The sequence below is a fragment of the Triturus cristatus genome, chromosome 3_2, assembly GCF_964204655.1.
Source record: "Triturus cristatus chromosome 3_2, aTriCri1.1, whole genome shotgun sequence".
NCBI classification, from domain to species: domain Eukaryota; kingdom Metazoa; phylum Chordata; class Amphibia; order Caudata; family Salamandridae; genus Triturus; species Triturus cristatus.
The window spans coordinates 492,660,468-492,675,954 of NC_140584.1; the positions used below are offsets into that span (position 1 = coordinate 492,660,468).

Sequence of the window (15,487 nt, forward strand, 5' to 3'; positions counted from 1 at the left end):
CAGAAATTGTGAATTATCCTAGCCAAACAAAGGGACATCTCTGCATATACCATAATCAAATAGATATGATATAAACAGATGAGTCATTCATTTCAGTGTTGGAGCAAGGGAAGTGGCCTTTGTGCCAAAATATTTAAAGATGGTAAAATCCTCATTCAGTCATAACTTCACTTATGTTACTGGCATTCATGAGAAAGCACAACGCAGTTCTGGTGGATGTGCTATTGAGGCTTCAGTGAAGGAGAACTCAAGTTATGGACATTGTTCACAAAGAGAGGATGGACACTGTTAATTAATTAACACGCTATCACCAATCTCCATTCTCCTTCAATAAATTGAATTTACTATAATGAGCCCTGCTTTTTGTGGCTTAACCTTGATGTAATTTTTCTCCATTCATCTTGCTACATCAGTCAAACAGTCAGCAAGGCACTGCATGCTGCTTATGAGCTACCCTGGACTGAATCATGGATTGGTGTTATCGGGATAATGGTAGCTCAAAATGCCATGACTTTCGATGACATTGTCTATCTAACCTCATGCATACTTTTTTTAAGTTCTCATATCACCAATCTCTACATACCCAGGCCATTCTACGAAACCTGTTCCAACCTTGGTCCCGTTGCATACTATCTCCGGCCCTGCCGGACCAGTCCTACCAGTTTCCTGGCATCTCACAGGTGGAAACACCTGTCGACATATTAAGTCGTTGACATTCAACTCCATCTTTGGAAGTCGACCTATATCCAGCTGCGATCAGCCCCACCCAGTTCCAGAGCCGATGTCCATTTTACAAATGTTTCTGACCGCTTGAACCCAGTCAATCGCCTTAGGTGGTGAGGAATCCGTCCAGCTCTTACAGATCTCTCTTCTGGCTAGGAGCATCATATAGAATAGCAAAGGCCCTCCTAGATTTTGTTAGAGGCTAGCTCGGGCAGGCTTCCACCCCCATTAATACCAATGTTAAACTTAACGTTAAATTCACCCCACAGATATTCTTTTTATTTTTTTTGTATTTTTTTTTTTAAAACCTTTATTCGTGCATATTCAAAGAACAAATACGGGCCTACAACCTTCAGGCCGGCCACGGTACGATTAAGCACTGATACAAACATTACGGCCCGTGTGCTGCAACGGTCAAGATTAGCAACGATTTATGAATCATACACTGGAGAGATCCTTGACCCCAGGGAAAGGAGAAGTGAAGGTTAATTTTAAAGTTTTCAAAATAATTTTATCAGGGAAAAAGTCAGTGAAGAATAAGAACCAAGGAGATTCGAGTCCGCACGATATCTTCACCACACGGGAGAGCAGCAGCATCATTAAAACAGCAATGGAAGTAAAATCTCAGGCAGAGAGGCAATGCAGTTATATAACCGGATAGTCACATGAGCAATTACGCACCCCGCCAGTGCCGCCCCCACTCAGTCAACCCCACACCCGGACCCAGAATCGAAACAAGTATAGCGCAGAAACATACAAAGAAAAAAAAAGGCCCATAGAACTAATTAGAAACAGTAAATTACCCCCCCACCCCACACCAATGCAGAGGCTACGGCCTGCCCCCCCCCCCAGCATAGTGCCTGTCGCCCAATAAACCCGAAATATAGACAAGAAAGAGAGTAAGAATAGAGTAAAGAAAGATAAGAAAACAGTACACCTGTGATAAAGGGGGCGAGAAAAGAATAGGACTATTCTAATCTAAACTCCCAAAAAGAAGAAAGCGGGGAGGAGCCTGTGTATCATCAGAGCGCCCTAAACCATCTGCCATCTATTGCTTCCACACCCTGAGAACCCACTACACCAAAAGCGGTCGTGTGAAAATGAATTTGTCACAACAATTTAAATGAAGGAAGACAGATCGCGACGAGTGCGCACAAAGTATACATACAGTTCCAGTCCCAGTCCAGCCCATCCGTGAAACCATGGCGATATAAATCAGTCTAGCCCTGGCCCGATCGCGGGCTTGAGATTAAGCCAGCCCCTACATGAAGGCCCCGCACCCCGTGCAGACAAAGACAATATGGCCGCTTAGGAGAAGATGGTGAAGTAGAATCACAAAATGGCCGCCGACCATCTGTAGAGGTCCCTTTGTGCACCACATAAAGTCCAGACATGGCATGTAGAGTACAGGAGTTCCACAGAAAAGAAGCAGTAGGCCACCGTGAACGATTCCTCGAGGATGTTAGGTGTTGCTCAGCTGGATACTCTTGCAGACGCGGTGAGGCAGGCAACAATGAAGCAGGCAGCAATGAACGGGGAAACAAAGTATCCGCTGTTGAGCTGGAGAGCAATTGATCCTGGGTGCCGGGAAAGCCAGGTGCAGGCACCAGTGTAGCACGATCACACACAGCCGTTGCGTCCCCGCAAGAGGACAAAAGCACTGGCAGACCCACGCCGTGTTGATGACAAACGGAGCGCTCACGGCCCGCAGCCGACAGCATGGAGTCAAACTGCTCACTCAGCGCCTGAAAGCGAGCACACATTTGTAGACGAAGGTCCCGCAGGACGGCCAGAACGGAGCCGCAAGTCAGCGGAAGCTGCACCCCCACATCGGTAGCAATCCGGGACGGCACTGTGGAGCTGGTGTCTGGTGGAGGGAGGGCGAAGCGGGCAGCGGGCAAGACCGGAGTATCACCCCCCAGCCGCGAGCAGGCAAACAACGCCATGTTTTACCGCCGGACGGTACAATGGCCGGGGGGGGGTCGTAGCAAGGAGTCAGTTCCCCTCAGGTCTGCACCGCAACTGGGAAAGCCAACAGTCGCCTCCCTTCCCTCGGGTTCTCTTTGCAGCCGACTAGGCAATAGAAGAAGGGGGTCGGCAGCCTCCCACAGCGCGGTCCACAGATCGGGGCAGGAGACCCGCCGCACCGGGGCTTACCTTACAGCCCCAGCCCTTCAGGCGCAGGGTGCAGGAGGTGTCTGGTCGTCCCTCCCCAGGCTCATCTGGCGACAGTCCGTGGTGTTAGGTGAGGTCGGGACCGCGGGGCTCGGGTTTGCGCTAGCGGGTCCGGTGACTGCGGAGCTTCCAGGGGGCCGGCAAAGGCCACAATGGAGCAGGGGTCCAGGGCGGAGAACAAAAGCACCAAGAACTCCGGCATCCGGGCGGGCTGAGACTTCGGGGAAGCGGCGGCGTGGACAGCGCGTCGTCGCACACGTTTCACCTCGAGAATCGGCAAGGATAGGAATCAGGATGATAGTCCGGGGCCAAGGGCCGACGGAGCCGGGCGCTCAAGCGTCTGCTCCGGTCGCCATCTTGGCTCCTCCACCCCCACAGATATTCTTAACCACATTCTCCACCTCCTGCCAATACACCAGTAATTCTGGGCACCTAAAAAACATATTTTGGTCATCAGCTCATGCATACGTTAAATATAAAAGAAGACATCAGGGAAGCCCATAGAACTTTAAATGTTTTGGGCTTACCTGCAACACATGGGCACCTAGTGTGTAAAGAGCACCTCTGCAGGGGGGGTCGTAGCTAAGCTAGTAAACATGGTGGCTGCATAACTCAGCTGCATTGCAAATGCAGCCTGCCAGCACGGCCTGCCATCCAATGTTTATCCTTCATGAAGAGGTGCCATCAATTAACACTCAAGGCAGTACTACACTACTGAAATGTTGCCCTACCTCCATCAGGGGTTGAGCGTGGTGAGTGAGGTCGGTCACTGTTGAGATGAGCTCGACCTTGTGACTTCAGACTCTGCAGACTAGAGGCCTTGCGCTGGGTGGCCACTGCTGCTGCAGGGACACCGCGCTGATGTCTGCCAGCATTGATCTTCCCTACCAGGGAGGGACATTGGCAACTCTTTTGGGGCCCCTATATACTTGGATGGACCCCTGGTGAGAACTGCAGTGGCCTGCTTCAGTCGCTGTGGTAGGGTGGTTCGCGGACAGAGTGCCTGCCTCTGGGCTCACCTTATGAAAGGAGGTAAGGCCAGACTGCAGAGGTTAGTGAGACTGGATCACTGACGTGTCTGTCTCCTCCCAAGACATTTTAGAAGTCGTCCTCATCGGCGGAGTACTGCAGTGACATTGGTATCTGTTCGGGACAGATACCAATGTCACTGCATTGTCATAGCAATATTGGGCGATGTGGAATCATCTTGATCATGTGTCTCACTTTCTTGATCAGTGGCCCCTTAGGATGACACACCACAAACTGCTCATAACTTACTGTAAGGGCCCTATTGCAGTGCTTTTCCTCTCTCTCTGTTGCCAACCACAAGAGACTGCTACCATAATTGATAATACTGACTGAGGGGGGTCTCATGAATGGCGGTGTACAGAGATTGCTTCTCAGCATCTTCACTACAGCGACCATCAAACTGACCTTGTCACAACTGCTCCTTGTTGTGAACTTGAAGGCTCCATCTACTGTCCTGAACGGTGGTACCCACACTTCTACTGCCGTCATCAAGGGTCTCAAATGACACGCTACTTAACCTTGGCTATAGCTTACCCATGCAAAATGACTTGTGTTTATGTTAAACTGTTTGGACAGGGTGTTCCGCCCTCTGCCCTTTGTTTTTGTGTTCTTGTTACAAATTATTTTTCACGGTTGTTGTAGGTTATCAGGTCAACAATAATAGAGGTCACTGTCAGGTAAAATATATTTTATGCTACTTGCATTGGGCAGTTCAGTGCTTACTCCCTTACTTTTGAAATCTCTCAACCAGGCCGTATCTGATTACAGTTTACTTACATGGAATATAAGGGGGATAGGTTCAGCCAATAAGCGGTATGCTGTATTCTCACTCTTTAAGAGTAGAGGAACATGCATAGCCTTTTTTCACAGGAATCATATATGATTGACCCAGTTAGCTTGTTTCCAAAAATCATTCTCCACAAACTACTCTGCTTACTCTGGGGGGACATTAATTTTGGTGCGGGCTGCGGTACCTTTCCTGTCGCAGACAAATGCCCTGGATGGTGAGGAATGATACGCTGGTGAAGGGCAGACGCGATGGTAGTCTACTGCTCTTGGGCAGCATCTGTGCCCCTATTGTGGAGTAGGCGGTTTTCTGGGAGAAGCTGTCAGGATTACTGCAGCATTGGGCTGCTATCCCTTAGTTGCTTTATGATGCATTCAGCAGTGTACTGGACCCTATGCTGGAAAGGTTGTTTCCTCCTCTTCCTCAGGCCCCAACCACATTGAATGCGAAACGCTTTTCTAGTTTGCTTTAACAATGGTCCTTGGAGGATATTTGGCAAAGGCGCAATGAAGACATAAGGGCATATTGCTTTAATTCTTCCACCCAAAATCTACATTTACACCTAGATAATATTGTTTACACTGCTTCCATGGGCTCCCTTTGCGTACGCACTGAGTAATAGGCAGATTGCTTCAGACCAAAACCCTTGGGTCGCAGATTTCCGCTGGGGTTTGCTGCCCCGCCCAATTCCCTCCTGTTGACTTCAGCCCAAATTGCTGGAGCACCAGGTGCTCTGTACCTTTTATGACAAGATAACAGATTATTTCCAATAATCCACTCCCCAATCTACCACTACTGCTGAGATACGGCCTCCACCGGAGCGCTGTATCTCAGCAGTAGTGGTAGCTTAGGGAGCATTAGTAGGGGGCATGCACACTAGTGAGAAGTCCTTGCTTGGGTTGAAGTCTCGCTCGATTTGGGAGGAGGAACAACAGGAACCCTTCTTGGCTGCTCGCAAAAATACATATCTGATAGAGACATCTAGCCCCAGATTCCTTAACTTAGAATATCCCCAGGCGTCAGACTGGATCCGGAAAAACTTTGCGGCAGCAACTCTGCGCGCCGGGGGACGGTGCCACATGACCCCGCCCTGACGTCGTCCACGTACGTGACGTCAGCGAGGTCATATAAGTTCCTCCCGGCGCGCTGAGATCAGTTTCCTTCTTTTCCGCGTTCAACGCGGATCCGGAGTGAGCGGTTCCTCTGGCCTGTTTTTAGGCCTTGTCGAGGCTTCGTGTCGGGGAACAGTGTGCGAGGCCTTCGGGCTTTAAAAGTTGTAATTTCTGTTCGCGACAGATGTCCGCGACGGACCCGCATCTTATTTGTATGTGGTGTCTGGGCGAGCACCATGACTCCACGGACTGCGAAGCGTGCCAACACCTGAAGTTTAGTCTCGGCGTGAGCGTAGTATGAAGCTTCTCTCGGCGTGGCTGTCTAGGTCGGAGTCGTCTCGCCCCCCAGCTTCTTCTTCCATGGCAGGTCCTTCTACTGTCCGGTCACGCCGTCCTTCGGCCTCCGCTGTCCGCGGCTGCCGTTCACCACTTGGTAAGTCGAGGCGCTTGTCGCCGAGGTCTTCGACCTCCCCTTCTTCTGTTGTCAGGAGCACTGGTTCCCGGAACATTCCGGACGTGTGCTCCCGACAGTCGCCCTACCCGCCCTTTCCGGGTGTGGGGGCAACTCAGGCCCAAATGGAGGCATATGCCGCTGCTCTGCAGGCCTCCCTTGGGCACTTTTCCGTTCCTTGGGTGTCCTCTGGGCCTCCGCTTTTTGTGGGATCTCCGACGGACTAGCCGGCGGGCTCGCCCCCGGTGCAATTTGAGCCTCTGGTTCCCAGGGACGTCTGAGATGTGGTGCTGTTAGGGCGCGGCCCGCTTGTGTCCCCCTCTACGGTCTTCACGGAGTCGTTAGGTCATGGCCCACCTGGGTCCCCCTCTATGACCCACGGCACCTCCGCCACGCCGAATAGCCCCTCTGGGCTCCCTGCGGCACCACAGGCTCATAACCCTGCTTTGAGCACACCCGGGCTCCCGGCCAGGCGGTCGCCTGCCTGGAGCCAGGGTTGGCGCCGTACCGGCGCCAGAGGCTCGCCTCTTCGGCTCCGACTTCTTTCCTTTCTCCAGAGTTGGAGCCTGTGGACACACCCTGGGCTCCTGGGCAGGCTGTTGCCTGTCCGGAGCTGGGGTCGGCGCCGTACCGGCGCCAGAAGCTCGCCTCCTCTGCTCCTTTCTCCGGAGTCAGAGCCTGTCATGGATGAGGTGGAGTCAGCGCCGGGTCGGCACCGAACGCTTACCTCGCCTGCTCCGGCGCCTGCTCCTTCCTCGAAAGGGGAGCTTCTCATAGTTACGGCGCCGAGTCCACGCCGTATGCAGCCGAGTCAGCGAATGAAGATGCGGGGTTGGGGCCGACGCGCGTTGCTTCGGCGCCATGTCGGCCCAGAATTATGGACTCTTCTCCTGAAGCCTCTGGAGAGTGTTCGGTGCTGTCCTCTTGCCCAGCATCACCGGACGTACTGTTGCCAGTGCCCCCCTTGGAATTTGTGGAGCTTCCTCAGGAGCCCCCAGATCCGGCAGGCTCTTCGCCTCCCCAGGAGCTACGTCAGGATCCTCATTCTCCAATGGGACTCCCGTCCGTGGAACAATGGTCGCACCATCAGTGTCTTGGGAGGGTCAGCTTACAACCCTCCCCCACTGACGAGTTGTTGTCCCGTCCGCGGAGGGCTACCGAGGCCGGTGCGGCTTTTTTGAGGGTGGTCTCATTGGCCACCCGCATTTTAAACATGCAACCCACTTCTACCCCCTTGTCTGTGGACCCCTTGCTTGAGGTCCTTCACCGGGGGTCCAGGACTGTGGAGCCGCTTCTACCCTTTGAGGCCTCCATTTATGATACCCTTTTAGGTACGTGGACCTGGCCTGCTTCAGGTGACCCGGTGGCTCGTTCAATTTTGCACCGCCACCGTCCAGCTCCGCATGATCCTGTTTGTCTTTTTGTACACCCTGATGTCCAAGGGTTTGTGTTGCAGACTGCTTTCCCCTCCCTGCCTCCTCTAATGCTTCCTCCCTCTCGGGAGTCCAGGTGGCTAGAGTCATGGGGCAGGAACGTCTTTGCCTCCACTAGTGCGACCCTACGAACCTTGAATACAATGTGTGTTTTAGCGCGAGCTACGTCTGCCCTGTGGGACTCTGCAGAATCCTGGCTTTCAGCCAGCTCTGAAGGTGCTCGGGTCGATCTCCTTCGCCTCCTCTGGGATGGCCACGACCTTGCCGAATTCACAATCCGTTCAGCCTTATATACTGCGGATTCTTTGGGTCGTGCTACGGCGTACTCTGTTGCCTTAAGGCGTCACGCTTGGTTGCGCGATAGTGTCTTTCCAGAAAATATCCGGGAGCGACTGGATGACTTACCCTTTGATGTGGTTTTGCTATTTGATGCTCACGCCGAGTCGGCGGTTCACCGGCTCCTTGCGGGCTTTCGTCCTCCCCCTTAGGTCTTTTTAGGCCTATCTTACGTGGTGGTACTTTTTCATTTCGCATCCTTTGCATGCGCTCTGTGTTTAACCTGGACAGTGAGCCTTACGTCTTCTTTTCTGATGTCAAGGGTGATTACCCTTTTATTGGCATCCCTTGGATGCGTTTTGGTTTGATGGCCTGGTGGCCTGCTAAAGCCGTGTTCCACAGATTGCTGTATCTGGTCCTCTGACTGTGGTATTGAGCCGGTGGCTCAGCTCGGTAATGTCATATGGCTCTGAACTTATGTTCACGGGTATAGTTCGTTACTGCGCTCTTTTAGCTTGGCTTATTGCCCTAAGAGGTGTTCCCCGTTGTTTGGGGTATGCATACTCCATGTGGATGTACTTGTATGCTATTATATGGCTTTACTTATCTCACCTGGGCCTGTAGAACCTGTGGGCTCCATGCGGTGCTTGGTGGTCCGTTGTACGGTGCTCTATTTTTTCCCTGGTGCCATCTTCTTACACCATGGTCATTCTGCCTGTTGCCTGTTCCACCTCCTTGGGAGGTTGCTTGATCTTCTCTTCAGAAGTGGATCCTACTGCCCTTACTGTACTAGGTGTGCTCCGGTATGGACATGTTCATGCTCCTGGCTTGTTCTGTCTCTTCATATTTATATGTTTACACATTTATGTATGCGTGCCGCTTGCCTTGGTATTCCTTTTCCTATGTTGCCACCTCTTTTCGAGGCTGCAAGGTAAAGCTGATATCTCCATGTGTGTGGGAGCTTTTCTGAGTTGTTGCAAGCTGCCCATAAGTTCCTCTTTGCTTCCGCTTACTGGGCAGTTTGCCCAATTTGACAGGTGTTCCCTTTTTTAGTGTTCAACACTGTGCGTGTCCTTTCAGGAGTGTTTGGTCGCAGAATCTGTGGCTCTTTCCACAATTCGTTACCTTCGTGTTTTTGGCCACATCCTTCGGATATGCTAGTGTCTGCAAGTCTATATTGTGGGTTGCTTCTCACTTTGGCTTCATACTGCCAGGTCGGGTACTCTTATGCTTTAAGGTCTCCGTGGCAGTTTTGCCTGTTGCGTATTTCTGCCTGTTTCAGCGGGTTTAGAATTGATGCTATTCGCCTCTATTGCCCCTTTTTGACATTGGGTGTGCACTTGGTGTGTTTCTTGTCCCGCTGGCTGTTCCACACGCATTGCTCGGGTTCCAGCTCTTGCTTTTGGCCTTTTAGCACAGGCTCCTTCAGCCTTCCTTCTATAGGCTAGTCTGTTGGACTGTTTGCTTCTCTTCAGGTTCTTTTTGACCTTGATAGGTGTCCTCATCGTGCGCCATTAAGTGGAGAGTAGTCCTGCTTTCTCTCCCTCTCTCTTCTTTACTCTGGTATATGGCTCTTGCCGTTCTACCCGCCATTCTTTATACCGGCATAGTGTAGCACCATTGTGGCATTTTTAGGATATCTGCCATACCATTATTACTGCTCTTCCAAGCTGCTTGGGTTGCTGTATGGCTGCTCTTCCGAGCTGCTTGGGTTGCTGTATGGGTGTTCCGCTACAGCTTCCCCTATTATCCGTCACTCTGTTGCCGGATCGGATGCTTGGAATTTTCTATTGTTCTGTCGCAGACCCACTTCCCTCTTTGAGGTATGGCTGTGGTATCTATTCAGAGTTAAGGAATCTGCGGCTAGATGTCTCTATCAGATGTACGAGTTACTTACCTTCGGTAACGATGTATCTGGTAGAGACACTTACATCAACTGCTTGAACGGCTGTGATGTGGTAACTTTGCGGCATACACAGCGAGAACACATGAGGAAGCAGACAAGCCTGAATCCCTACTTCCTTGGTTAATTAAGCAAGAAACACCTTGTTTTCCGATTCCATCCATCAGAATAGCCCCAGATAGTTACGTGCACACACTGGCAGAAATACACCACTCTTTCACTGAATACTGCTTAACTCTATACACTGCAGAACAGCGCCTGCCAACAGAGAGGATGCTGGCTTATCTTGCTTGGATTTCTCTGGCCTGGGTTACTAAGGAACAGGGTTGTGATCTGGGTTACCCTATCACTGAAACTGAGATATTAGCCGCCACAGGGTGGCACTGTTTAAGTTGCGTTTGACTGCAGACCGGGGCGGGCTGGGCTTTCCTAACTTTAAGGACTACCTTTTGGTGCAGCAACTACAGTGGGTCTGCCACTGCCTTTGTTGAGGTTCACCATGACGATAGACTCTCACTACAACCTCCCTGGAACTGGCTTATCTTGCTTGGATTCCTCTGGCCTGGGTTACTAAGGAACAGGGTTGTGATCTGGGTTACCCTATCACTGAAACTGAGATATTAGCCGCCACAGGGTGGCACTGTTTAAGTTGCGTTTGACTGCAGACTGGGGCGGGCTGGGCTTTCCTAACTTTAAGCACTACCTTTTGGTGCAGCAACTACAGTGGGTCTGCCACTGCCTTTGTTGAGGTTCACCTTGACGATAGACTCTCACTACAACCTCCCTGGAACTTGAAGTGCCTCCTTTTTCACCCAGTGCGCGTCATGGTCCCTACCACCACTATGCCTACTTCAGGTGCCCCTCTACCACTTTTGGCACAACTTGAGCCTTAAGGCCTCGACCGCCCTATAATTCTCAGCTATACCCCTCCTAGTTCCCCATGCAATAGAGGACATCTTATTCGACGCACGTTGCAACACTGGCACGAGGCAGAATTAACCTCCCTGGGTGGCTTTTACCAGAACAGCATATTAATACCCTTTGACTAATTAGTAACTCAGCATAACACTTACAGTGGGCAGTTTTTTACGTACCATGCGCTGACTCACTCTCTCAATACCTTCTGGCATTGTGCAGTAACTGAGCTGCCAACATACTGTGTGACGCAGTACCTGCATATGGTGGGCACTGATCAGCGCTTGACTACCTGGCTTGTGAAGGCAATCAGGTAACATGCACACAGACTCATCTTACTCGCCTCCACAATAAATAGGAAATGGAGCTTGGCCATGCCCTTCCTGAGAAGAGGAAGGTCTTGTTGTACTTAGTGTGCAAGTATATTTCAAGAGCCCAGACCTCCCAGCTAGATGTAACTATTGTTTCCAATGTGTGTGCCAGTAGGGTAATGATTTTGGACCAATTACGTGGCACATATCAGGATTAGCGAGGGAGCAGTGGGGGCCAGCAGCGTGGGCCTGAGGGAAAAGCTCATTAGCTTTAGACAGGGGCATGTAAGCCCTGTATATCACGAAATACTGTATGAGTTCAAACCTTGCATTACGAGAGACCGTAGGTGGATATGGTAGTATTGTTTCCCACTCTTCACCGTAACCCCTGACTGATAGTTTATGACTAAGTATTATGCATTTTAGTTACCAAGAACATGTCACACAAACTGATAGATCCGTTTCTTTTCTAGATGGAGACAACCTGGAGAACATGGAAAGTGTAAGTCTCCAAGCAGTTACCCTGTCAGATGGCTCCACAGCGTTTATTCAGCACAATTCCAAAGGTAAGAGTATTCCCATTGGATAAGTTACATTTCGAAAATGTGCTTTGTTTTGTGTTATGGTGAAGTATACATGCATGCTGTTTTTAAAAAGCACATCAGTTTACTGTGATCACACAGGTCCCTGTATCTCCATGTGCCCTAGCTAAGAATTGATTGACCGCCTAATGTTAACAATCATAGCAAGTTGTTCCCTACTTTTATTACCCAAATTCTTGACCTCATTGCCTTCAGGATCCCATTGCAGTGGTTCCAATGGTTTTACCATCAATGTTTTCTGTCCTTTCTTCTGGTGAGGACTCCCCACATAGTTTATTAGGTTGCGCTTAGGACTCAGGTTTCAGGATGATAGTTTTCACTTTTTCCTCCTGTCACTGTCATATAATTAACTTAAAAAACAAAAACATGACTGTGGTTGGTGTACATTTTTCTTTCAATTTATCAGCAGTGGTTGCAACTGGATGGGGGTGGTGGAGGAGGAATGTTATAAAAAAAATACTTACCTTTAACGGCCGGCCTCCACCTCTCCTCCATCCTCGCCTGAGCTGTCCCGGCAGACAGGCTCACCTGAGCCAATCACAACGCTGCAATGCAGCATTGTGATTGGTCTGAGTGCCATGGATCGGTGCTTAGACTCGAACAGGGATCCTGTGCATGTTCCTGCCCAGGCTGTGTAATGCAGCTTGGGAGGAACATGAAAAGTGTGCGTGAACTGTTTGGTCGGCCCAAGAGGGCCGGCCAAATAGTTCATGTGCAATTAGGGATTGCACAGCACTTCTCCCCTGCTCTGGCTAGCCCCGCCCCACACTGCACACAGCAAATAGAAAATAAAATAAAATGACAATAATGATACATTATTGACACTTTGTTTTCCTTTTGCGCAGTGGGACAACGCTCCTCCACCTTAGCAGAGAAGCCACCACTGTAGACAAGGACTTGGGAGCTAGAATTTGAACTTGAAAACAATAAAAGAGACTAATGGAGGTTCAATAAATCTTTACGCAAAGGCAAGGATTACAGAGCAAAATTTAATAGAGGGCACTGAAACGTAATTTGAAGAAAATAACACAAGTGAGGTATCCCCTAATGCCCTTTGGGATGGGTTTAAAGTATTGTTTAGGGCTCAATACATAGCATCATAGCAACATAGAGAAAGACTAAGCTAGCGGGGGATAAATATAAAATCACCAGTTCCCTCAACATTCTCCAGGAAGTGACCCACTTGAAGGGTCAATTAAATCTTCTGGTAACAGAGAAATCACCAAAAGCGCTTTTGTGCTTAAAACAAAGGTTTTACGAAAATGTTAATAAATCATACTTGCTTTTGGCAAGAGGTCTGAAGATTATCTATGCTGCCAGAAGAATTTGTTTAGTAACAGATCTGGTTGGACTCGTATTCGTGGAAGAGGTTAAAAGGGAGACATTTTTTTAATATGAGAAACTATGCCAAAGAACATATAGACCAGGAGACACTTGCTGCCTATATGACAATATTTAAAATGCCAAAATTAACATTGCCTATTAGTCAAGTGTTCGAAGCCCCGATTACGTTAGAAGAAGTTTCCAGGGTGATCTAGGACCTCCAGTTAAAAAAATACTCCAAGCAAGGACGTACTCACAAATTTGTTTTTTAAGCATTTCCATAAAGAATTAGTCCCAAAACTAGTGCCTTTATTGATTTCCTTTTTTCAGACAGGGTTGGTCTTCCCCTCAATGGCTAAGGCAAATATCACTCTCATACATAAAATCAGAAAATCTTGTGCCTGGTGTAGGCCAAGAGCGCTACTGGACTCGGATGGCAAGATGTTCACCAAGGTCCTAGTAAATAGACTCTCCCCACACTTACCTTATTTATTACAGCCGCATCTGTCGGGATTTAACTCTAATAGACAAGCGTCAGATAATGTCAGGCGGTATTTTTACGTGTGATAGAAAAATCAAATATTCATAAAATTCTCTTGGCAGTTCACTCACTAGCTGCCGAAAAAACATTTGACCGGGTCAACTGGTCATTTCTTAGTCGAATGCTTTAGGGCTTTGGTCTGGGTCCAAATATGAGAACTTGAATAGAGGCTAATAATGAGAAGCCAAGCGCAAGAATACTGTTTAAAAAAATAATTCTTCATTGATTTTCATGAAATACTTATTCGTCAGACATGGTGGGGGGTATATCACCATACACAACTGTACCGTATTAATAATGGCATACAAGAGAAGAGGCATAAGTAATAACATCTCTACAAAGCAGTGATAGTCATTACACCATCAGTCGGTTGAAAACATGTTTGTAACATTTTAACCTGAAAGCAAAGGTGGGAGCAAGCGGTGCAACTCCTGTTTTGGGTGCTTCTTTCTGTGGTAAGGGAGGCATAAGAGTCAAGAAACAGTTTGACGTGTGGGGGGTGCAACATTCTGTAAGTGTAACCTGGTTTTTGCGGCGCGTGTGATAACTTTAGCTCTATCACCGTTAGATGTGTCTTCGAGTCTATGGGTTTAGGGGTGGCAAGTTGGCCAGTTACTGTGCCACAAGATATTTCGGTTTCGGCCACCAAGGCTCTGCAAAAATCAGCAAGCCACAGCTGAACTGGGGGGGGGGGTGGCTAAAAGGGGTTTTCAGGACATAGCTAGTCTCCGCTTGGCTAATAACAACGCTAAATCTATGCCTTCATTAAAGGCTTTCTGTTTGGCAGTGCTTCATGTGACGTCTAGTAAAAATGTAGGTCCTGCAGGTTAATTCCTGTGTCTGTGGTCTCTGTGAGTGTATCCGCTACTGATTGCCAGTATGGTTGTAATTGTGAGCATTCCCACTCCATGTGATAGAATGTGGCGTTCGGTTGTTGGCATCTAGGACAGGCGTGCCAGGCTACATCTATGCCAGTCTGTGAGGAGTGAGATATGTGTGATGGAGATAGTTGAATTACTTATACTTGAGTCCGGCATTTATAGAAACAAGCTTCAGGGCCGATGAACATTGCTCCCATTGTTTGTCTGTCAAGGTTGTGGACAGCACAGAGTCCCAGAAGCTCCTCAGTCCCGACAAAGGTGTCATGGTATCTAGTGGTAGAGCGGTATATAGCATTGTGATAGCCGGTCTACCTGTGCCATGTGTGAGCAGGGTTTGGAGTGTTCTGGATGTCGCTGGTTCGTCGTGTCTTTTGTTCCATGTCTTGTGTAGTTGGCGCGTGTGAGATTCATATAATAGAAAAGAGCCTGGGGGTATCTCGTAATCATCCACCAAGTTCTCGAACGTACAAAGGATCGAGTCATAAAACAGATCCTCCCACATGGTGATGCCTGCCTTGGTCTAGTCCGCTCTTGCGTGCCTCGGTGTGCGTGTGGCACGGCCTGGGGTTACCCAAAAGGCATATGGGGGGAGGAGTGCTTTCCGGTCAGGTAGCGGGACCAGCAGGAGCAGGCTGTGGTCATTAAGATGTTCCCTGCTCCTTTTGGGAGTACGGTTGCAGATCCCAGTAGGCACTCCAATATTGCCTTTTGAGGTTGCCCTATTGCCCACTGACCCAATTCCATTATGTTACAGCTAGTTAGCCAACGCATCGGCCATTGCAATTGTGCGGCGCCATACTATAGTTAATAGTTGGGGGCCCTAGTCCCCCTTCTGATAGTGGGGCATAGCACTTAGTGACTGATAAACGTGCTTGATGCTTGCCCCATATAAGAGAAAGCAATAAGGATCTAAGGTCCTGGAACGGCTTTTGGGGTAGTGTGAAAGAGAGTGCCACGGAAAAATAAAGGAGCCTAGGCAATAGTATCATTTTGGATATAGCTACTCGGCCCATCGGGGAAAGCAG

The 15,487-nt window shown here is 49.3% G+C and overlaps 2 protein-coding genes across 4 annotated transcripts in view; one reads left to right on the top strand and one right to left on the bottom strand.

Moving 5' to 3' along the window:
• Window positions 1-15,487, top strand: part of ZNF143 (zinc finger protein 143) — a 274,804-nt gene that overhangs the window by 48,261 nt on the left and 211,056 nt on the right. The window contains exon 3 of the mRNA XM_085648159.1: window positions 11,589-11,681. Within this exon, the coding sequence (XP_085504285.1) occupies window positions 11,589-11,681 (93 nt within the window). The remainder of the gene's footprint in view (window positions 1-11,588; window positions 11,682-15,487) is intronic.
• Window positions 1-15,487, bottom strand: part of LOC146857603 (uncharacterized) — a 426,280-nt gene that overhangs the window by 16,774 nt on the left and 394,019 nt on the right. The window lies entirely within an intron of this gene.